General features: G+C 42.6%; 1 protein-coding gene across 2 annotated transcripts in view; it reads left to right on the top strand.

The window, feature by feature from the left end:
• Nucleotides 1-8,958: 8,958 nt before the first annotated feature.
• ccdc93 (coiled-coil domain containing 93) overlaps nucleotides 8,959-24,174 on the top strand; it is an 89,831-nt gene continuing 74,615 nt past the window's right edge. For both annotated transcript variants that reach the window (XM_061692086.1, XM_061692087.1), the window contains exons 1-6: nucleotides 8,959-9,058; nucleotides 13,554-13,667; nucleotides 17,889-17,983; nucleotides 22,588-22,699; nucleotides 22,937-23,035; nucleotides 24,084-24,140. In XM_061692086.1, the coding sequence (XP_061548070.1) occupies nucleotides 8,987-9,058; nucleotides 13,554-13,667; nucleotides 17,889-17,983; nucleotides 22,588-22,699; nucleotides 22,937-23,035; nucleotides 24,084-24,140 (549 nt within the window). In that variant the 5' untranslated portion in view covers nucleotides 8,959-8,986. The remainder of the gene's footprint in view (nucleotides 9,059-13,553; nucleotides 13,668-17,888; nucleotides 17,984-22,587; nucleotides 22,700-22,936; nucleotides 23,036-24,083; nucleotides 24,141-24,174) is intronic.

Raw genomic sequence — 24,174 nt, 5'->3', positions numbered from 1 at the left:
AACCAACTCTGTTATAAGTAACGAGTGCGATCAAAAAAGGAAACATCAGGCAATAATGGAAAAAGTACAAAGAGTTACACTTTCAAACCAAAGTCTGATGTATTAATACCAGTATAATAATAGTTGTAATCGTAGTAGGTTTTTTTTGTGATTTTAGCTATATTATTACAGCACTTGTTAATATAACAGTGTATTCAATGTTCTTACTGTTGAGGGAGTTGGGGTTTCATTCACATTGGTGTTGTTTGCAGGATCTGTAAAAAAGAGAAATCAGATAAAGAGGGATAGGTTTTGACCAATAATATAGCGTCAGATGGTGAATATGCCAGTAGAAAAGTAATGGGGAGACATAAACCACCAGGAATGTTCAAGAAAACAAAAGAAAAAGCTGAACACTTTGGGTTGGATTAAATATTGTCCGAACTTACTGATCTCGGCATAGCTCTTCGTCATTGTGACATAAGCCAAAGTGAACGGTACCCTGCTTCTGGCTCTGTTCGCCATTTGTTTTCTTCTCTGTCTTTCCCTATCTGCCCTATTATCGGCCTATCCTCCCACTGGGCGTGGGAGATAGACACCTGAGCCAGGTGGGTGCTGGAGTCAGGATCAAATGAACCTGCACCTCCTCACTCCGGAGGTAGGATTACATACTCACATATCCAGTATCCAGGAGAAGAAAAATATAGCACATACAAGTTGCTGTAAAGGGCACCATAAAATAGTGACCATATGCTACCAACAAACTGGGATTTAAAACAAGTCAAATACATTAAAAAAAAACGTCTTGACCAGGCAACAATTATCTCATGATTTAGAGACCCCATTCCTGCACCATATGTATATAAACATCTATCTTTGATATTTAATTTAAAAATATGGGTTTATATTAATTATTGTTTTTTTTTTTTTACATTTGTATGTATTTGGGCACAAGCACCAGGCTGTCATGGAATTGCTGTGTTTAATATTCTAATTCTTACATTTCAAATCGCCTTTTGGGGTCCTGAACATCATGCCGAAACCTCACCAATCCTGGTGGAAATGTACATAGGGTAAGACCCCCTCTCTCAGTAGCACCCCCTGAAAAGTCAGAAAAAGGTTTGTCCCAGACACCAGTTTCACCCATGGGTTATATACTAAGCAACACTAAGTACACTAAGTGTTCCAAACAATTATTTTTTTCTGTAACCCATAAAGTAAAATTTGAGCTGGGTTAAATAATGTCATTCTCACAGAGAGACTCATTTTCTCCGCCCTCCCCTTTTGGAAAGGGAAGTGAAATCCCCACGGTGGCCGACTGGTTAACACATCTGCATCACAGTTCGGAGGGCCGGGGTTCAATCCCTGGCCCCGCCTGTGTGGAGTTTGCATGTTCTCCCTGTGGGTTTTCTCTGGGTACTTCGGTTTCCTCTCACATCCCAAAAAACATGCATGGTAGGTTAATTGAAGACTCTAAATTGCCCGCAGGTGTGAATGTGAGTGACAATGGTTGCTTGTTTATATGAGCCCTGCAATTGGCTGATGACCAGTTCAGGTTGTACCTCGCCTCTCGCCCGAAGATAGTTGGGATAGGCTCCAGCACGCCCACACGACCCGAGTGAGGGTAAGTGGTACGGAAAATGAATGAATGAAAGTGAAATCCCCACATCTTTAAAGGGATTGTTGCTTCCATATATGGTCAATTGGAGGCGTTTCTCAATGCAAATGAGGCTCAGCGTGTGCTTGCTTGGCGGTTTAGGCGGGGTACACCCTGAACCGGTTCCCAGACAATCGCAGAAACAACTGAGGAAAACACTTATTTATTGGCAGGGGAAAAAAGTAATGACAGCAGTGCATTATTGATACCTATTTATTATGAACATTTTAAGAACGAGCAAGATCATTTCACAGCATGGATTCATGACATTTGCGGTGTGTCCTCTACTCATTTTCATCTGCCTGTTTTGGGCATCCATTTGGGTGTTCCTGACAGATATCTGAACCACCCCTGCACATGTGTGGAAACACGCCTCCATTATGATCAACACCACTGCATCGATCCGGGTGTTCCGCAGCTCTCGTAGGCGCCTCCACTTCAACTTCAGAGGAAGGTATAAATGAAGAGATAAGACAAATTTTAGAATTTAAAAATGCAGAACCACAATCAAACAATCTGTACATCAAATAATGGAGTGAGACTATTGAACAGACTTGAGTGTTGAGCTGAAACAATGTGCAAACATCAAAGTGATGATGACATGATCGTTACAAAATATGAGGCGCTGTTATGAATATAAATATGACTACAAATATAAGGGACAATAAATACTTTTATATGCATAGATCATTTTACACTTGAGACAATGTGAGTCCCGGGATGCAAATGTCATGGAAACAGTAAGTCCCAGTCTTGGAAAAACGAGTCCCTACAATTTATCACAGAATGCAGATACAGTAATCCTCCGCTATATCACGGTTCTTGCATCACGGTCCTGCTATCCATCCATCCATTTTCTGTACCGCTTCTCCTCACTAGGGTCGCGGGCGTGCTGGAGCCTATCACAGCTATCTTTGGGCGTGAGGCACGGTACACCCTGAACTGGTCGCCAGCCAATCGCAGGGCACATAGAACCAACCATTCACACTCACATTCACACCTATTTAGGGTCTTCAATCAACCTGCCACATTTTTTGGGATGTGGGAGGAAATCGGAGTACCCGGAGAAAACCCACGCAGGCATGGGGAGAACATGCAAACTCCACACAGGCGGAACCAGGATGTGAACCCCAGTCCTCAGAACTGTGAGGCAGATGCGCTAACCAGTCGACCACTGTGCCGCCCGGTCATACTATATGGCAGATTTTTATTACAGTTGTTACTTTTGTACTGATGTACAATGTCCATCCATCCATCCATTTTCTGAGCCTCTTCTCCTCACTAGGGTCGCGGGAGTGCTGGAGCCTATCCCAGCTATCTGATGATTCTGATTCTGATTCTGATGATTCTGATTCTGATCTATCAACCAGTCCAGGGTACACCCTGGACTGGTTGCCAGCCAATCGCATGGCACACATAAACAAACAATCATTCACACTCACATTCACTCGTACGGGTAATTAAGAGTTTTCAATCAACCTACCATGCATGCTTTTGGGATGTGGGAGGAAACCGGAGTGCCCGGAGAAAACCCATGCAGGCACGGGGAGAACAATTTTTATTAAAAAAAAAAAAAAAAAGAAAAATAGAATTACTCGAGCCACTCTTCAGAAAAGTAAACAGGAGAGAGGCCGAGATGCTCCCAACTTTAAATACTCTTATTTAGCTGACCAATTACAATACCTCATCAAATGGTTGTACCACAATGAGGAGTATGATTCTTGGCTTGAATTGGAACAAATAGACTGCAACAACATCAAACTCCCAAAACTCTTAAACGCCATAAATGCTTCAAGAACCCAATAATCGCATCCACCTTAACGGCTTGATGGCAAAATTCAGAATCGACAGGATCTCAATTCGCTGCCAGTATGCTCTCCCCAATCTGGCATAATCCAGATTTCGAAATTAATCATATACCCCTTCATTTTAGTACATGGGAACAACATGGAATTGACCACCTACAACAACTATTTAACAATAATGATTTTAGGACATGTGAGGAACTGTTCCAAGAATTCCAAATAACACGCGGAAAACTTCTTCAATACAATAAATTAAAAGCAGCAATAAAAAAAAAGAATACCAACACTCCAGAGCACCCTCGAACTGCCAGAGTTTGTCAAGAAAATTGTGACGCTTCTCCCGCAAAGTAAAATAAATCTCTCAAAAATGTATCAATTAATTTCATGTACTAAATCAATACAATTGCCAATCACCAAATGGGAATCAGAATCATCTTTATTTGCCAATTATGTCCAAAAAAATACACAAGGAATTTGTCTCCGGTAGTTGGAGCCGCTCTAGTACGACAACAGACAGTCAATTGACAGAGAACACTTTGGAGACAGAAAGACATTGACAAAAAAAAAACAGGCACTGAGCAATAAAGGGTTGCTAGTTGTCTGGTAATGCCGGTACATTTTTTCTTTTTTTTTGACAATTGTGCAAAAAGATGCAGAGTCCTCGAGCAGTTCGAATGACTCGTATTGCAATAGTCCGGTGCAATGACCATTGTGCAAAGGGCGCTGAGACTTCAAGGAGTGGATGTGGTTTAAAGTGACGAGTAGTGCGATAATCTGGGACAATGTTGATTGTGCAAATGTTGCAGATACTCTTCAGTCTGTGTGCAAATGGAGCAGATGCTACTCTGGCATGAGTGGCCAGTATCGGTCAACAACAGATATGCAAATAGTGCAGCGTGGCGAGACTACTACAGTGAGTGGACGAGTAATATATAATTGGCCCCACTGTCGTGCTGTCGTGCGAGAGAAAGATGACGTTGCCATAGATGTTGCTTCTCCAACTGGTCTCTCCTCCAGTCGGTGTGTCCCATTCACACACCCAACACTAAACCAACGCAGAGACTTCAAGAAGAGCAGAGTTCGCTGCCATAACTGTCAAGGCTAGGACCATATCCAGAAGCAGTGTCCTTCCCCTCACAAAACCAAAAATGCCTCACCTGTCATGGGTGTGTGTTCCGGTTTTTGTCTTCCCCCTGTTTCATACACACCTGCTCCTGAGCGGGTGTGTATGCAATTATACCTTGCATTTAACCTCGTGTCTCATTTTTCTCGTCGCCAGTTCGTTGTACCCTGTCGTCAAGTTCCAGCATTCCTTGTTTCCACGTCAAAAACTCACAGTAAGACGAGACCCTGTTCCGATTATTGACCTCGCCTTTTTGCCTCATGTTTTTGGATACTGTTGCCTTTTTCGGATTGCCTGCCTGTGTACTGACCTCTGCCCGTATATGAAACCTCTCTTTTTTTAAACTGTCCATTTGTTTTGGAGTCGTGCATTTTTCGGTCCTATCCTCTGTTCCGTTCATGACATCTCCATTGCGCAGTACCCTTTGCGACAGTCCCGAACCAATAGTGCTCCATCTCAAGGCCCAGAACAGTCAAATGTGTATAGCCATGCGCCTCTACGAGCTAAAAGTGTGTGCTGTCTTGGACAGTGCTTCCTGAAGGAGTGTGCTGTCGCTACATCATTACAAAGTCATCCACCCAGACATGAGGCCTCCCCTTCAGCCTTCGACTGTTGAGACTTTGATGGGTGTGGGACCTGAGGATGTGCCTGTGCTAGCATACCTGTGGACCAGATACCCGTCAATATCAGTAACCGTCAAGTTAACGTTGATTTCATCGTGAACTGCTCGGGCACCCCTTCCTCGTTCAAGCTGAAGCCCTGCCTTGATTTCGGCAGACACCACATCATTCTGTTTGGTGAAGAAGTTCCCGACTACCAAACCGAGGCCAGCCCAAAGTCACTGGCAGTGAGGACAGCCAGAATTGTTGTTGTGGAACCGGGGCAGGTGTATATTATGAAAGATCACCTTTGCACAAAACATGACATAACAGTGCGCATGCGTGCAAACACTCGGTGCCGTGTTGGCGGAAGTAAATAAGGCCCCTTGCATAGGTCCTGTCATGACGCATTTGTGGTGATTTCAAGGCTTTTGTGCAACTGGAGCCAACAGTTTATTATATTTATCAGTACTACAGCATCTTCTTTTCACCACTGACTGTTTTCTATTGCTTTTTCCTTCGTTGACATTTTGTGGCGTTTGTCGTCTTTTGATGACATGGGTCGGATGCGCGGCCCGTGAGCGTACATAATCCACTCGCGTTCGATACATATCCAATTTATATCCACATACAAAAGAGGCCTAGGTCGGAGATGAAACAAAATCTCAATTGTCCTGTTCATATTAACATTAAAAAAAATCATATACTGTACGTCACCATCCATCCATCCATCCATTTTCCTCCGCTTATCTGAAGTCGGGTCACGGGGGCAGCAGCCTCAGCAGGCCCAGACTTCCCTGCTCCCCAGCCATTTCTTCCAGCTCTGCCAAGGGGATCCCGAGGCGTTCCCAGGACAGCCGAGAGACATAGTCTCTCCAGCGTGTCCTGGGTCGTCCCCGGTCTCTGGGTTGTCCCCGATAAGGATGGTCTCCTCCCACCGGGAGGAGACCATCCTTATCAGATGCCCGAGCCACCTCATCTGCGTCCTCTCAATGCGGAGGAGCAGCAGCTCTACTCTGAGCTCCTCCCGGATGACCAAGCTTCTCACCCTATCTCTGAGGGAGAGCCCGGACACCCGGCGGAGGAAACCCATTTCTCAGTCTGACTTACTGCCAGCAATGCGCACCAAACTCTGACACTGGTCGTACATGGACCGAACAGCCCGTATCAGAGGGTTCGCACCCCATACTCCCGAAGCACCCCCCACAGAACTCCTCGAGGGACACAGTCGAACGCCTCCTCGAAGCCCACAAAACACATGTAGACTGGCTGGGCAAACTCCCATGCAACCTCAAGGACCCTGTCGAGCTGGTCCACTGTTCCACAGCCAGGAGAAAAACCACACCGCTCCTCCTGAATACGAGATTCGACTTCCAGATGGACCCTCCTCTCCAGGACCCCTGAATTGACCTTACCAGGGAGGCTGAGGAGTGTGATCCCCCTGTAGTTGGAACACACCCTCAGATCCCCCTTTTTAAAAGGGGGGACCACCACCCCAGTCTACCAATCCAGAGGCACTGTGCCTGATGTCCACGCAATGTTGCAGAGGCGTGTCAACCAGGACAGCCCCACAACATCCAGAGCCTTTAGGAACTCTGGGCGAATCTCATCCACCCCCGGGGCCTTGCCACCGAGGAGCTTTTTAACCCCCTCGGTGACCTCAACCCCAAAGACAGGAAAGCCCGCCTCAGAGATCCCAAACTCTGCTTCCTCATGGGAAGGCATGTCAGTGGAATTGAGGAGGTCTTCAAAGTATTCTCCCCACCGAGACACAACGTCCCGAGTCGAGGTCAGCAGCGCCCCATCCCCACTATACACAGTGTTGATGGTGCACTGCTTCCCCCTCCTGAGACGCCGGAGGGTGGATCAGAATTTCCTCGAAGGTGGATCAGAATTTCCTCAAATCCGTTCGGAAATCGTTCTCCATGGCCTCGTCGAACTCCTCCCATGTTTTTGCCTCAGCAACCACCAAAGCTGCATTCCGCTTGGACAGCCGGTACCCATCACCTGCCTCAGGAGTCCCTCAGGCCAAAAAGACCCAATAGGACACCTTCTTCAGTTTGACGGCAATCCTCACTGCTGGTGTATACCAACAGGCACCGACTACCTTACGGCCACAGTTCTGGTTGGCCGCCTCAGCAATGGAGGCGCGGAACATGGTCCACTCGGACTCAATGTCACCCGCCTCCCCTGGAACATGAGCAAAGTTCTATCGAAGGTGGGAGTTGAAACTCCTTATGACAGGGGATTTTCCCAGCAGACCCTCACAATATGTTTGGGCCTGCCACGTCGCACCGGCATCTTACCCACCATCGGTGCCAACTCACAACCAGGTGGTGATCAGTTGACACCTCCGCCCCTCTCTTCACCTGAGTGTTCAAGACCTGCGGCCGCAAGTCTGATGACACGACCACAAAGTCGATCATTGAACTGCTCGAGGGGCCCGTTCCTCCCAGTCACGCCCCTCCAGGTCTCACTGTCATTGCCCATGTGAGCATTGAAGTCCCCAAGCAGAACGATGGAGTCCCCAGCGGGAGCGCTCTCCAGCACTCCCTCCAAGGACTCCAAAAAGGGTGGGTACTCTGAACTGCTGTTTGGTGCATCGTCACAAACAACAGGCAGGACCTGTCCCCACACCAGAAGGCAGAGGGAGGCTACCCTCTTGTCCACCGGGGCAATAAGTATACCCACACCTGCTCGGCTCCTCTCATCGTGGGCAACTCCAGAGTGGAAGAGAGTCCAACCGCTCTCGAGAGGACTGGTACCAGAGCCCAAGCTGTGTGTGGAGGCGAGCCCGACTATATGTAGTCGGAACTTCTCGACCTCGCACACAAGCTCGGGCTCCTTCCTTGCCAGAGAGGTGACATTCCACGTCCCTAGAGCCAGCTTCTGTAGCTGGGGATCGGATCGCCAAGGTCCCTGCCTTTGGTCACTGCCCAGCTTACAATGCACCCGACCCCTATGGCCCCTCCCACAGGTGGTGGGCCCATGGGAAGCGGGACCCACGATACCCTTTCGGGCTGTGCCCGGCCAGGACTCATGGGTGCAGGCCCGCCCACCAGGCGCTCGCCTTCGAGTCCCACCTCCAGGCCTGGCTCCAAAGGGGGGCCCCGGTGACCTGCGTCCGGGCAAGTGAAAACGCGATCCAATAAGTTTGCTCATCATATGGGGGTTTTGGAGCCGTGCTTTGTCTGGTCCCTCACCTCGGACTTGTTTGTCATGGGTGACCCTGCCAGGGGCATAGAGCCCCAGACAACTTAGCTCTTCGGATCATTGGGACACACAAACCTCTGTACATCACATTAGGCAAAATAAATCTGCAGTGTGAACATAACCTAAGCGGTAGTAATTCGCCATGTAGTGTTTACACTACCAGAAACACCAAAGAAGACGAAGAAGACACCAATTTTTGGCTCCGTGGCAAGGTTGAGGCTCAGCTCGGGAGGTTAGAGTCATCAGCACATTCCATGAGTTTGCAAGAAAACCAAAAGACCAAGGATACCGGTACATTGTGCTGCAAATGGTTGCGTTAAATGGCGTACAATTATGACAAGGGAACTGGGAAGCCCTTTCAAGGGTTTTTGGTGTGTTTGCGCGCTATTTTTCATTTCTGTGTCCATCGATTACCTTCAATGAGAACGTTGACCTCACTAACATGGCCGCCACGTAGGCACGTTCTCGCTGGGGACTCATGTCTATGAGACCTATACTCCAGCACAGTAGGCAGCGGTAATGCACAGTATACCTTAGATGCCACAGATCAAGAAACAAAAAGAAGAAGAAGAAGAAGAACCATCATGTGACATGTCACGCCTCAGTCAACATGGCAGCGACCGTCTCTGTTTTTCATCGAGCAAGACATGGCCAGTTCGATCAAGGCGTCAACATTATTCAGGTAAGATTATTCTCACCACGGATGGTAAAATGGTGAAGCAGACAGGCTAGCGTTTCTCAGCGCCCCCTAAACTGATATAGAAATCATTGAAAATCCTGTCACTCAAAAAGAAAATAAGTCAGTGTTTAAATTCTACATTTGGGAATAGTGATTTTGAAGCGTCACGTGTGGTAAGTCTGAACGGAACGGACCGAAACCTTTTGGTCAGTGCTGCGACGACGGACGAGAAAGATAAGAAAGCACTGGTACTGAAAAGAGTCAAAAATCTGCCCGTCAACCTCACGAAAAAAAGCACTGCATCCAGGCCATTGAAAAGAAAAGTCGAATGGGACGTCGGCATCGCCGCAATATTGGATGTGGAAAACTCATTCACGAGTTGCTGGGAGCTGCACGAAATGTAGTCTCAGCTATGCCTCAAGGGTTTACCGTTCAACGATTTGGATTGTGTTTGTCTGGAATAACATCATTTTGCAAATGGCGTGCTGTACAGCGGACTGAGCTGCTGGAACTTATTTAGTAACGTAATTTTGAGTGGTTGTTATTGTCAGTTCAGAAGGCATGCAATTTAATAATCAGTCAAATGGCGGTGGGTACAAATTCTTATCCACAAAACAATTCCTTTTCAGCTTACCAATACTATTTATGACCCCCGTGAAATGTTTGTAGTTGCTCAGGGTAAGATCTTTTGCCCAACACTGAATTTAGTCAGCATTTATGGTCCTAATGAGGACAGCCTTGTCCTCATTGTGTGGCCGAAATATTAAAGGTGGGGATTTTAATTGCACTTTGAACCCCCTCATAGATTGCTCTACAACATCTGATCCCCATAAAAAACAACGTGGCAGGCCGTGCTTCCTCAAAAGCTACAGGAAGTACATCCTCTGCTGGGCTTTTTTTGAGGATGGAGTTGATGTTGACTGCAGATCCTGCGAGACACGAGTTCCCAGGAACTTGCAGGTCTTGACGGTTGACACAGGGCAGTTGGACAACGTGAGGGGCAGTTGTGGCGAAGGATGCTTTCTCAAGTCCGCGATCATCTCTACAGTCTTGAGCGTGTTCAGCTCCGGGTTGCGTCGGCCGCATCGAAGCTCCAGCCGCTCTAGTTCCTTTCGATACGCAGTCTCATCGCCGTCTTCAATGCGGCCGGTGACTGTAATGTCGTCTGCAAACTTCAGGAGTTTGACAGCCGCGCGCGTTGAGGTACAGTCGTTCGTGTAGAGAGAGAAGATTAGTGGAGAGAGGACGCATCCTTGGGGGGAGGCCGGTGCTGATGTTATGTTTGGATGAGGTGGTGTCCTCCAGCCTCACCTGCTGTGTCCTGCCTGTGAGGAAGGTGTTACTCCACCAGCAGATGGCAGTAGTTTCGGAATGATTGTGTTGAACGCAGAGCTGTCCACGAACAGGATTCTTGCGTAAATCCCTGTGCCGTTCAGGTGTTCTTGGATGAAGTGCAGTCACATGGTGACTGTGTCATCCACAGACTGTTTCTCGGTAGGAAAACCGCAGGGGGTCCAGCAGGGGTCCTGTGACACTCTTGAAGCAGTCCAAACACGAGGCGTTCAAAGGACTTCATGACCGCAGACGCCAGGGTGTTGTTGCTGAGCAAGCCGGCAGATGCGCGTCATGAGTGGATATGGACTCGCGCCGTTGTGTGTTTTGATACTAATTCCATTTGTAGGTGATCTAATTTATTATCCAGTGAGCAAATGTTGCAAAGGAAAATGTGAAAGAGCTAGGGCTGTCACTATCAAATATTTTTAGTATTGATTATCCTATTAATTATTGATCGAGTAATCAAATAATATTTGCCCTCCTACACTATGAATTCAAAAAAATACATTTTTAAGTTTTTATTTTTTACTACTAACATGCATTTTATTCCAATTCATGAGGGATGGACTTCGATCCATAAATTGCATATGTTGGTACTGAGTGTATGGTATAAATTTGGTGTACAGAATTTGAGACAACAAAATGTTAAATGCTAGATGGTTAGCAATGTCAATTAGCATTAGCGCACTTGTGAGTACCATTTTCGTTTAAAAAAAAAAAAAAAAAAAAAAAAAAACTAAACGCAAACTACTCACTCACATATGTTATATGCACATTACACATCTAACAGTGTCTTAAAAATCAATTACAGATGCTCCTCTGTCAGCTTTGGCAAAGTTTGTCACTGGCCCAACAGTCTTGTCTGTTGCAATAAATGTACGTTTGAAACATGGGCTCCGGAGGCCAACATTTCTTTATTTACTTATTTTTTTCTCGGCAGAGCCTATTTTTTCTCAGCCCTAGTAGGAGCAGTGTTCTGCAGGGGTTAGCGTTTACCTTAGCTGTTAGCCCACCGCAACAACTGTGCGTTTGCCAGAGGTGGGTAGTGACGTGCTACATTTATTCCGTTACATTTACTCAAGTAACATTTTGGATAAATACTTCCCGTCAGAGTAGTACTTCTTACTTTTACTAGAGTATTTATGTGAAGAAGAGTCAATACCTTTACTCTGTTACAATGATTGACATGCTTCTCACTACTTTTATTTATCTATTGTTGCGTCCATGATTTATTTTTAGACTTCATCTTCAACTTCCGGATAGGGCGCCTTTTTGCCGATCCAATATGAACACGAGTGCCATTTGACACTCCAATTTACCAATCAGATGGCACAATGCAGTCACATGACCGTACCCAAACACTTCCAATCAGTGACTTATTTTGGAGCAGAAAAATAGAGTGTTTCCAGAACGCAAAAAACAACAGCTTTGTCATGCAGCATAGTCTAAATTGTAAATTTCAGACCACTTCTAACTTGAGAAAACACCTGCAATATGTTGCAGATGTTTTTCTATTGTTGTTTTGGCAGTGGATATTGCAACTGTACTAAGCCCTATTTTATGGTCATAAATAACTGTAAAACATGCATCATGCTGTAATATCTCTCTCTCTCACACACACACTATCAATAAGTCTGCTCAGCTTCTTCATGAAGTCATTCAACTGATCACTGACATTCAGTGATTTCAATCAATTGAACTACCACAAATGGCAGCCACTGGAGATGGATGAGAGGGAGATCTTTTTCAGATTTGAAAAATCTTTTTGTGTGTACCGGGCCGTAGCCCTTTATCTGTGTGAAATCTAATATTGTATGAGTAATGTTACCTAAGCAACGAACAATAATCAGATTAGTTAATTACGGGCAGTTTCGTTAAATCCTTGCGCTAAGACTTCTTTGTTTTAGGTAAATTAAGGGTACCATCATTTACGGCTAGGCCTGTTTCAGTAGTTTTTAAAATATGATTCTGTTGAAACACAATTTAAAAGCAGTGTCTGCTTTTTATTGTTTAATTTTCAGTATTTTTTTTATTACTGTTAATTGAGAAGTGGAAGTGATAAGTGTGTGTATTTTCTTTCTTTAACATAGGGCTTTTTTCAATTTTGTCTGTGTGTAGTTGCTAAGAGATGACAATTGTCAATGGTTCCCCATTCCAAAGCATATTTCGAGTTTAGGAGGCATTGCCTTCCTCCTTGGATGTCATGTTGATCTTAAAATAATTCAAGAAAATCAGTACAATTTTATGCTTTTCAGCAGGTTTTATTCAACTGGAAAAGGGTTTTCAACCAAAACTTTAGTCCAGATCCTACCCCAATATGGTATTGCTAATACTGTATGTCGAAATAGATCAGAGAAAGGACGATGGTCCGTAATGCATTTGTATGATCAAATGTTACTTATCTGTGTACAACAATTATTTTGGCAAGCACCACTCCTATTAACGTATAATTGAAAATATATTCAACAATATCTGAAGTTAAAAAATTAATTGTTGAACACAACATTTACCAAAATTAACACGGTCATTTTTTATTGGCTTGACGATTGTCTCAGAATGCCAAGCATGCATTAATTTATTGAAATGAATCTCAGTGTCATGTTTTTTAGTTTGGATCCTGGGGGAAGAGTCAATCCATCCATTTTCCATACCGTGCTTCCGTCTATCTCGGCTAACTCAGGGTGAGAGTCGGGGTACGCCCGGATTTGGTCGCCAGCCAATTTCAGGGCACATATAGACAAACAAACATTCACACCTATGGGCAGTTTTGAGTCTTCATTTAATCGACAATGCATGTTTTTGGGATATCGGAGAAAAGCAGAGTACCCGGAGGAAAATCACGTAGGCACAGGGAGAACATGAAAACTCCACACAGGCGAGGCAGATGTGTTAACCGGTCGGCACCCCGCTGCCAGGGGGGGGGAGTCACTCAGTATAATTTGGTCTTGAGGTCGAAATCATGACAAAAAAATATTTTTTTATGTAAAAATCAAGAAGACAGAATTGTTTTTAATCATTTCAGATTCAACCAGTAAAATTCATTTCTAAATTGAAATTTCCACAGCTGTCGAAAGAAAGCGCTGTACCACCGAAATAAAAGGCGTTACATAACATCATACTGCTGTCTAGTCACCTACAATGTGTTTGTGTATTTATCTCTTAGGTGGAAGCCTGGGAGGATGAAGAGCAGTGCATCAAGCTGGCGGAGATCCTTGAGCTTCTTTTAGCTGCTGGATATTTTCGAGCTCGCATCAAAGGGCTGTCACCTTTTGATAAGGTACAGTGCTTTAGTTTTCTGACTGGGGGCAAAGTCTAATCTGAAATTCTCTTTCGAGGTCCTTTAAATATCCACTCTTATTTTTTTGCTAACAATAAAAATGGTCACCTTTCCAAAACGTGCTGTGAAAATATTATTGTGCCATTCTGCCGAATCAGTGCCATTTGCTTTTTCGAACTCTCAAAATAAACTTAAATGTGTCTGTTTTTTTTAAACTCTAAATCTAATATTAAACATGTTGAAGTACTCAAAATGTGGATTGGCCCATCTCAGGCAACTTAATTTTGTTGTCATTGTTTTATTGTACTGAAAGTCATCATTTCAGTCCTGTGACTCAAAGTTTTTCGCAGAGAATTAAAAAATGGATGAAATATAGCCAGATGGCATTTATGCTTATAATATGTTGCCAAGCACTTTACAGTGATTCAACAAAAAAACAAATCTTTTAATAGGACTGAGCCGTGAATTTAACACCCTACTTATAGTTTGAATATCATTTAATATAGATAAAAATACATGAATTACTGTAATTTCTCATGCAAATTTGCTTTTGTGTATCATTTGCACCCCCAAAGTCGTACCCATAAATCGGTAAAAGTCTTCTACCCATGTACTATGCGCACTGCTTTTCTAACCATTCATATATTCACCTGCTCAAACATTGTGATTATCCACATTTGATAAGATGTATGCATGCACTGATTAAACATTTTAAGTTTCTGTTAGTAATACTGAGTTTTAATTACTCATACAAAATGTATTCAATATTGTCACAGTGGTGCACGGTAGTGATATAATTGCTTTCTACGGCTTTAGTGAAGATAATCTCGAATTCAACGAGTAATAGATATTAGCCACATACTTGCCCCAAGGTTGTGACAACGCGGCAGGTCATGGGTCGCGATGCGATGGTGCAAAATCATCAAACACACAATAGGGGGGAGGATAAACATATAAGGTCTAAACTCTATTTAGGTGACAATTAACACTCACTGACATAACACTGTATTCTTAACAACCATTATATAGATAGTTTTACAGTTGTAACATTGACAGCACATATCATGGAAACAATGAGTTCCCAGCCCTGGAACAATGAGTCCCTACAATTTATCATCACAGAATACAGATCTAGTAATCCTCCACTATATCACGGTTCTTGCTTCGCGGTCCTGCTATATTGCAGATTTTTATCACAGTTGTTACTCTCTCATCTTTTCTGCAGTTTGTTCCGTATTTTTGTGTTATCCATTGCGCTTGCTGTCTCTCAATATATTATGTTTAGGCCTGCCAGGATAGCTAATTCTTTAGAACAATATATTTCCCCCAACACCTTCAAGATAGTATCGTTTTTTTTGTTGTTGTTTTTTTTGAATGCCACTGATATAATGATATGAGAGTATAATAAAGAATTGGACACATCTTACAACTTCTGCCCTGGTAATCAAACATCTGAGCACAACTGTGTTATGTTCTCTCATTTATAAATAAAAGTAGGGCTGCATTTCACAATAAGAGCAAATAAGTAAAAAGAGAAAATGATGTGTTCAAACAAAGTGCTGAACCTAAGAAAAATAAAGTTTGAGTTTCCCCTTTTCTGTTTGGCATCTTGACACAACAGTTAAGTGTCAAGCAATTTTACATATTTTAATTTAACAAATCTTAACTGAACTGTTTTACAAGTTGTGTTTGTTCAAAACTTTAGTTTTATTTCGTATTTTGTAAAGTACAAACAACAATGACTCTGCCTCTTCCATTTTAAGCGGCATTTATTCCAGATTTTCTCCTCCTTTGCCGGTCATTTTCTGATCTTTCTCCATCTTTAACTCAACTTCCACACACTCTCTCTCTCTCTCTATCTGTCGCTCTCTTTCTCTCGCTCTCTCCCCTGGTCTCTGCCCAGTCAGAGATTTCAGTAATTACCGCCGGCCATGCAGATTTGATGGGCTGATGGGCTGGCGGAAGTTGCACGTGATTGATCGGTAGGGTTCATCACTACCGTAAAGCCTGTAATATGTTGCACCGCTTAAAATAGAAGCACCCAGTAAGTCTTGAATCATAACCTTTCTTTTTTGCATATGGTGTGGGTCCGTTTGGGACCGCTGCTGGGTCCATACGCGGACCGCGAGTTAGTGACCTCTGTTTTAAACGCTGTTGCAACAATTGAGCAAGCCAGAGTGAGCTGTTTTGCTCCATAGCATACTAACTAGTGAGCTCACAGGCTAGCGAATGTAATAAATAGTTAACTTTCCCAAAAATGTCCGAGTTGTTTGTATCTACGGGGCCAAAGCTGCTCTGTGAGCAGTACGCCCGGTGTTACCACAACAATGAAAATTGATCGAATCTGGGAGAAAAAAAAAGGCTTGTTTCCATTGTATTTATGGAACAATAACCCGCACTACTCTTCTTCTGATTGGCTAGCACCAAGACAGGACAGGACAGGACAGGACAACCTTTAGTGGATAATGATTTGCTGAAGCGTAGTCACTGATGGTGTAGTGCTACACTCGCCTGACTTCGGTGCGGGCAGCATGGGTTCAGTTCCCACTCAGTGACTGTGTGAATGTGATTGCGAATGCTTGTCCGTGTCCATATGTGCCCTAAGACTGACTGGCAACCAGTTTAGGGTGTAGTCCGCCTTTCGCCCGAAGTCAGCTGGGATGGGCTCCAGGATGGATGGATTTGCTGAAGCACTTCAGGAACACACACACACACACACACACACACACACACAAAAGGCTCAAAATATATATATTTTTTTGAGTAGCAGTTTTGCTAATCATTTTCTTCATTTGAGGAGCAACTTTCGAACTTTGAGGAGCAATTTTTTGCAGCTTTATCGCACAGGGACTCGAAGCAATGATTTTATGAAACAATAAAATATGACAATTTAATGGGGGAGTTGAATATAGGGCTGCAACTCATGACTATTTTAGTACTCTAGTATCTTACTGAAAAGTCTATAAAAACAATCGATTATTTGGACAAACTATATTTTTGCTTGGTGAAAGAACAATTTTGAATACAAAAGAGAAAAAGAGACCTTTCACTTAATAATGTAGGACTCATTGGTTTCCTTTTTTATATAACCAACAGTTTTTATTTCTTGAATTCACATTGTGGATAAAAGATGGGGTATTATTATTATTATTTTTTGAAGCGTTAACAGCCTTTGTGCATCACTTAAGCAGCTTGCATTTTAGCATGATGTGACATCATAATACATTGGGTGAATTTCTGAGCTTAGGCCAGCTGACTAGGACTAAGACATTCTTTGTACTACTACAAGTTTTGGAAGTGTTCAATTTGTTCAAACTAAAATGAAGAAACCTCGTGAGATAAAAATATTTCCTTCATCTCACTTCACCAAAACCCTCTTCTGTTTGGGTACGTGATGATGATGATCTATTTCACTGTTATTCCTCTCTGGCTAAATTTGCCATGTTTTTCACCGAGCTGACTCAAATGTTTTGCCACTTACTGATCATCAGATTGGCCATATGTCACACAGTGACTACACTGAGCAAAAAGCACACTGTTTGTACTGCTATGTTTATACACACACACACACACACACACACATACATTTAGCTATTCTAGTTGGACCAAAATGTGAGACTGCTGGATTTCAGTATTTTAATAAACTTTGCTCTGATTTGATCACTGTTCTCCCTAATTTGAATATGGAAAACAGATTTGCTCTGATTGGTAGTAAGAGATATCGCTGCGTGTTGCGGCGGCCAAGCGTTTGTCACCCCGAACATTTAATGGTATCTACTGTCTGACGATCTTCGACCAGTTGAGAGTTGACACCTTGGGCAGCAAATGAAAAAGTACGAACAATTGGAAAGCTCAGCGCAGTTGATGGTAGGCTACGCAAACGAGCATCAACAAATGGCGGGAAAAAAATAAAATAAAAGATGCTTGAGTACTTTCTGACTTGTCAGAGGAGCCCAGTAAAAGTAAGCTTCAAATTTGGTAGAAAACCATGAATTCTGTTTGGAATTCCTCATTCCTGTTCAAAATGGTAAGTCATTCAGAACTCACAGGATGAGCTGAGAAATTATTTCAATGATTTTCAGGGCTTATTTTTTTGTCACTAGGCATGATGTGTTAGTTTTTGTGTAGCCCCTTGGGAATGGACTGTATTCTGGGATATCTCAAAAGGCCACCGGTCCTGAACCTCCCTTTTCTTACATCTTGTTTCCTCTGGTTCTGCAGGTGGTTGGCGGGATGACCTGGTGCATCACCACATGTAACTATGACATTGACATTGATCTTCTTTTTCAAGAAAACTCCACCATCGGTCAGAAGATGTAAGTGGTTTCCCAGCTGACCAATGATACCCATTTAGACCTTAAAAAGTGGATAGCTTCTGATAACATTAAATTTGAAGAAAATACCAAAGTCATTGACTCTATTTGGATTCTGAAATGTTTTATATAATTGCAGTCCATTTACCATATGAACAACCTCGTAATGTTTCCCATTTATTCCACTTGAAGATATTTCCTGACAGAAGTTAAAGACACATCTTCAAACTACACACACAGAGAAGCCCAGTCTTATAAACTTAGATTCTGGTGGGATAACTATTTAATAGGACACTTGAAACAGTCTCCATTTACGAGATCGCTTTTCAAAATGTGACGAAAGTATGTCACAACAGATTATACTAGGAAGGAGGGTGGGGAGAGGAGGGAGAGCTTTACGGAATTATGAAAGAGACAAACCTCAGCTGTACATAATGACGTGCGTTTATGAAAATAATGCACTCATATATACAACCCCAATTCCAATGAAGTTGGGGCGTCGTGTTAAACATAAATAAAAACAGAATACAATGATTTGCAAATCATGTTCAACCTATATTTAATTGAATATAGTACAAAGACAAGATATTTAATGTTCAAACTGATAAACTTTATTATTTTTACCAAATAATCATTTAACTTGGAATTTTATGGCTGCAACACGTTCCAAACAAGCTGGGACAGGGTCATGTTTACCACTGTGTTGCATCATCTTTTTTTTTTTGAACATCAATCAATAAACGTTTGGGAACCGAGGACACTCATTGTTGAAGCTTTGTAGGTGGAATTCTTTCCCATTCGTGCTCGATGTACAGCTTCGCCTGTTCAACAGTCCGGGGTCTCCGTTGTCGTATTTTACGCTTCATAATGCGCCACACATTTTCAATGGGAGACAGGTTTGGACTGCAGACAGGCCAGTCTAGTACCCGCACTCTTTTACAACTAAGCCATGCTGTTCTAACACGTGCAGAATGTGGTTCGGCGTTGTCTTGCTGCAATAAGCAGGGGCGTCCATGAAAAAGCTGTTGCTTGGATGGCAGCATATGTTTCTCCAAAACCTGCATGTACCTTTCAGCATTAATGGTGCCTTCGCAGATATGTAAGTTACCCATGACATGGGCACGAACACAGCCCCATACCATCACAGATGCTGGCTTTTAAACTCTGCCTCCATAACAGTCTGGATGGTTCTTTTCCTCTTTGGCCCGGAGGACACGACGTCCACAATTTCCCAAAACAATTTGAAATGTGGACTCGTCTTACCACAGAACACTTTTCCACTTTGCGTCAGTCCATCTTAGATGAGCTCGGGCCCAGAGAAGCCGGTGGCGTTTCTGGGTGTGTGTCGTTGATAAATGGCTTTTGCCTTGCATAGTAGAGTTTCAAGTTGCACTTACGGATGTAGCGCCGAACTGTATTGACTGACATTGGTTTTCTGAAGTGTTCCTGAGCCCATGTGGTGATAGCCTTTACACGATGTCGATTTTTGATGCAGTGCCGCCTGAGGGATCGAAGGTCACGGGCGTTCAATGTCGGTTTTCGGCCTTGCCGCTTACATGCAGTGATTTCTCCAGATTCTCTGAACCTTTTGATGATATTATGGACCGTAGATGATGAAATCCCTAATTTCCTTGCAATTGTACGTTGAGGAACATTGTCCTTAAACTGTTGGACTATTTTCTCACGCACTTGTTTACAAAGAGGTGAACCTCGCCCCATCTTTGCTTGTGAATGGCTGAGCAATTCAGGGAAGCTCCTTTTCGACCCAATCATGGCACCCGCCTGTTCCCAATGAGCCTGTTCACCTGTGGGATGTTCCAACAGTTCTTTGATGAGCATTCCTCAACTTTCTCAATCTTTTGTGCCACCTGTCCCAGCTTTGTTGGAATGTTTTGCAGCCATAAAATTCTAAGTTAATGATTATTTGCTAAGTTTATCAGTTTTTTACATTACATATTTGTCTTTGTAGTGTATTCAATTAAATATAGGTTGAACATGATTTGCAAATCATTGTATTCTGTTTTTATTTATGTTTAACACAATGTCCCAACTTCATTGGAAATGGGGTTGTAGAAATACGAATGCATATTATGTTAAAATGTAAAATAAAGGAATGGTTACAAACATATTATTTGTGTCAGGATTCAGGGATGTGCTAATGACTATTCAGTGATCCGTGGTTTATCGCGGCGGTTGGGTTCCGGACCATGCTCGCAATAAGTCAATTCCGCGATGTAGCATCCATGTTTTTTTTTTTCTTTTATAGATTTTTAAACTGTATGAATCTCACCAATCCCCCACTTATTAATGTTTCCCATACGCTTATGAACCTCTACCGTACTCATAAACATTTTCTTTACCCTTAAACACTTTTTATCCTCTTAAACATACATAATATTAACAACATTTAAAATGAAGGTAGTGACTTTTAAAGTTGATGCTGATTGTACTGCAGCAAGAGCATTGCATCTGTCACCCTGATATTATTTTCATACTTCTGTATGTAGCGGACCAAAGATTCATTTATGCCATAATGGCTACAAACAGGCATAAACTTCAACTGGTCGAGAAGTTCCATCTTAGGACAGAGATGAGAAGTTCCATCTTAACTGCGAGATAGCTTCTATTGCTATCATCTTCCTCCGCCGCTAACTGCCAGCCAGAAGGTACCTTGTTTGGGCGGCATCGTAGGGCTTGACATCAAGTATTGTCGCATCTTCCAATGATAAACAGCGAGACGTCAGTGTATTTAGTTCACATTTATTGATAACGTAACGAAACACGGTCACTGTAAGACGTACACCGTCAACAAACTCTCTCTCGGCTTGCCCACATGCACGGAGAGGCGATACGTTCAGAGACACTCGGAAATATCAGTGCTCAGCACAACTGAGCTTTTGTACTGTACTTTACAGGTATTTTATCCCTTTGAATCTGTGTTTCAATTAATTGTCATTTGTTTTTCCCATAATTTAGCAAGAAAAGGCTGAGTTTCACCACGGCAGTTAAAAAAAAAATGTCACGAAATCACGCGATATGGTGACTTATCAGCAATATGAATATGAGCCGCGATGCACTGAATCCGCAATAGGTGAAATGTGATATAGCGAGGGAACACTGTACAATAAAACTAGGCATGAAAAGAAATGGACTGTGTCCTGCTCAGCTTTGTTGGAACGTTGTTGCAGCCATCAAATTCTAAGTTAATGATTATTTGCTAAAAACAATCAGGTTTATCAGTTTGAACATGAAATATCTTGTCTTTTTAGTGTATTCAATTAAATATAAGTTGAACATAATTTGCAAATCATTGTATTCTGTTTTTATTTATGTTTGACACAACGTCCCAACTTCATTGGAATCGGGGTTGTCGAAATATTAATACTGCAAGTTGCTGTTTTCCCCTTTGTTTTATTGCAAAGCAAAGAAGGTTCCAAGCAGGAATCTTGGAACTTTCACCTGCACTGTCCAGTGTGCAGGTATTCATTTCACAGTCACACTGGTTCAATTTTTGGCTTAAAAGTTAGTGAATCGATTTCCAGCCACTGAATTGTTTCGGATCGTATCGTTCTAAATCAGGGAGGGGCAACTGGCGCGGTTGATTATAAACACATTTCCTCTACTATACCTGATCAGTTTTAAGTTATAATAACACCATTCAATCCCCACTGGATGGCAGACATCGCTTAGTAGCAATTCCACTGGGTCTTCTCCTTCAGGAATATCAAGAATAGAAAGGAGTTTATATGTTAAATAAATTTAAAAGCAAGGCTCCGTACCTAGTTTGCATTGAGACATTGTGAGGCATAGATAACGATTAAATGTACACATATCAACCAGTCAGAACATTATGGCCACTTGCACAAGCTCATCCATCCATCCATCCATTTTCTATACCGTTGAGCCTGTGGAGGGTTCCAGCTCCCCAGCTGGAGCCTATCCTAGCTGACTTTGGGCAAAAGGCAGACTGCACACTAGACTGGTCGCCAAGAAATCACAGGACAACAATGTAATATGTAGATGTCAATCTGAGTCACGCAAAATACCTTATCACAAATAATTAGTCATATCTTTTACCTGTGACCCTCTGGTCTCAAAAATAAGTCCTCACAGACACGAAACTACTTATTGTACTTATAGCAATCCATCTATTTCTTCCAAATTCAAGGGATATTGGATCTTATTTTCTGTTGCCAGCCAATGGTTTTGTTACTTCATCCATCCATCCATTTTGTGTACCGCTTTATCCTCACAAGGGTCACAGGCTTGCTGGAGACCATCCCAGCTATCTTCGGGCAAGAGGCGGGGTACACCCTGAACTGGTCGCCAGGCAATCGCAAGGGCACATTGAGAACAAACAACCATTCGCGCACACATTCACACTTACGGGCAGTTTGGAGTCCTCAATCAACCTAGCATGCATGTTTTGGGGATGTGGGAGGAAACCGGAGTGCCCGGAGAAAAGCCACGCAGGCACGGGGAGAACACGCAAACTCCACACAGGCGGGACTGGGATTTGAACCCCAATTGGTTTTGTTCATTAATATTGTAAATACATTGTTTATTCAGTTAGTGGTTTACATGGTTTGCAATATTTCTGTTTCCAGAGCTTTGACTGAGAAAATTGTGTCTGTTTTACCAAAAATGAAGTGTCCTCATCACCTGGAGCCTCATCAAATCCAAGGGCTTGATTTTATCCACATTTTTCCAGTGATACAGGTATTAATTTGTACTGATGGGTGGATGATAGATATGTAGATGAATAGGTATTGCTTTATTGTTTGTTTTGAAGAATGTTCAAATGGCTATTTTCTGGATCGTACGTTCTGAAATGAAGGATTATGATCGATTTGATCTATTTATCAAGTCAGCATTTTTCGTACCAAGTTAAGTCCGTGCAACTTTCATTTTGTATGTACTGGCCTGGGTTTTTATTTCTTTTTGTTTTTTTGCTAGTGGCTAGTGAAGCGGGCCATAGAGACCAGAGAGCAAATGGGCGACTACGTGAGAGCCTACTCCATATCTCAGTTCCAGAAGGCCTACGACCTTCCAGAGGTACCAGTCTGTTGGAGTGATATCTGGATGGTGAAATTAACAATGCCAATTATGACCAAAAATACAAAAAAACAGCTACTTTAAAAACAAACATGGATCAGATGCATAATATCAGTCCTGTTTCCAAACAGCAGTCATACCCCTGAGTCATGCAGTTTTGTGTCCCAGGGAAACCACATCCTTTAGATTAGAAATCGTGAGGTGTCAAGAAATCCTTACGACCCCTTGTACACAAATCTCTGGCATTCTGTAGGGAAAAAAAAAAAACCAGGAGTTGAAGAGCTGCTGTGGCTTGATTGTCAATGTCTGACTTTTTTGATTTAGAATTTCTTTAAATAAGGACTTAAAATCCTCAATGATGTACCTGACACCTATTGTTAGACGTTTAATCACATGCTTTTCAATCCTGCCAAAGACGACGACCGAAAGACGAAGCATACGTATGTATAGTTGAACCTCAAAGAATCACCGTCTGTTCTGAGAGCAGGTTGACCCCTGATTTGTTGATATTTCCCCAAAATTATTTCCGTATGAAGTAATGACTTAGTCTGTCCTAGGGTCAAATGGTTCCCATAATTAAAACCTCCATTAAATGTATGAGCAATTTTTGAAGTCACACTTTATCATTCTCATGCAAGTAAAAAAAATATTTTTTTTTTTTGATGAAAGTCAGTCATAGAGTGTACTTTATTAATTCAAACGAGCTCTGCAGCAACATTTGTTTATTATAAAGTACTTTTTCATCCTTTGGTTGATGCGTCTGCTTTCGACGGTTTCCAAATTGTAAGACCTTTAGAGCCTTCAAATTTGGAAGTTACACTGTAAATGGCTCACCAGAAAAGGTCTTACCGAATGAAAATATTTACTTTTCTGTCTGGTGGACAATTTACGCATCCAACAGCATTATTAAAACCTTATATTTTATAATCTTAATGAATACATTTTTGTTGAATCTTAAATAATAGTCAGGACAATAATATTCCTGTGTTGGACAAAATTTGCCACAATCATCAGAATTCCATTGAAAACATGTCTTTAACCTTGACAGGATGAAGAGTTTCATCATAGAAGAGGAAAGGCAGTAGGAGCAGTTCTTGATGTACTGGTGAGCTGCAAAGTCCCTGGGACTTTCTTTAAAG

This window comes from Phycodurus eques, chromosome 12 (genome assembly GCF_024500275.1).
Source record: "Phycodurus eques isolate BA_2022a chromosome 12, UOR_Pequ_1.1, whole genome shotgun sequence".
In the NCBI taxonomy this organism is placed as follows: domain Eukaryota; kingdom Metazoa; phylum Chordata; class Actinopteri; order Syngnathiformes; family Syngnathidae; genus Phycodurus; species Phycodurus eques.
This window is presented reverse-complemented; position numbering and strand designations above follow the sequence as displayed.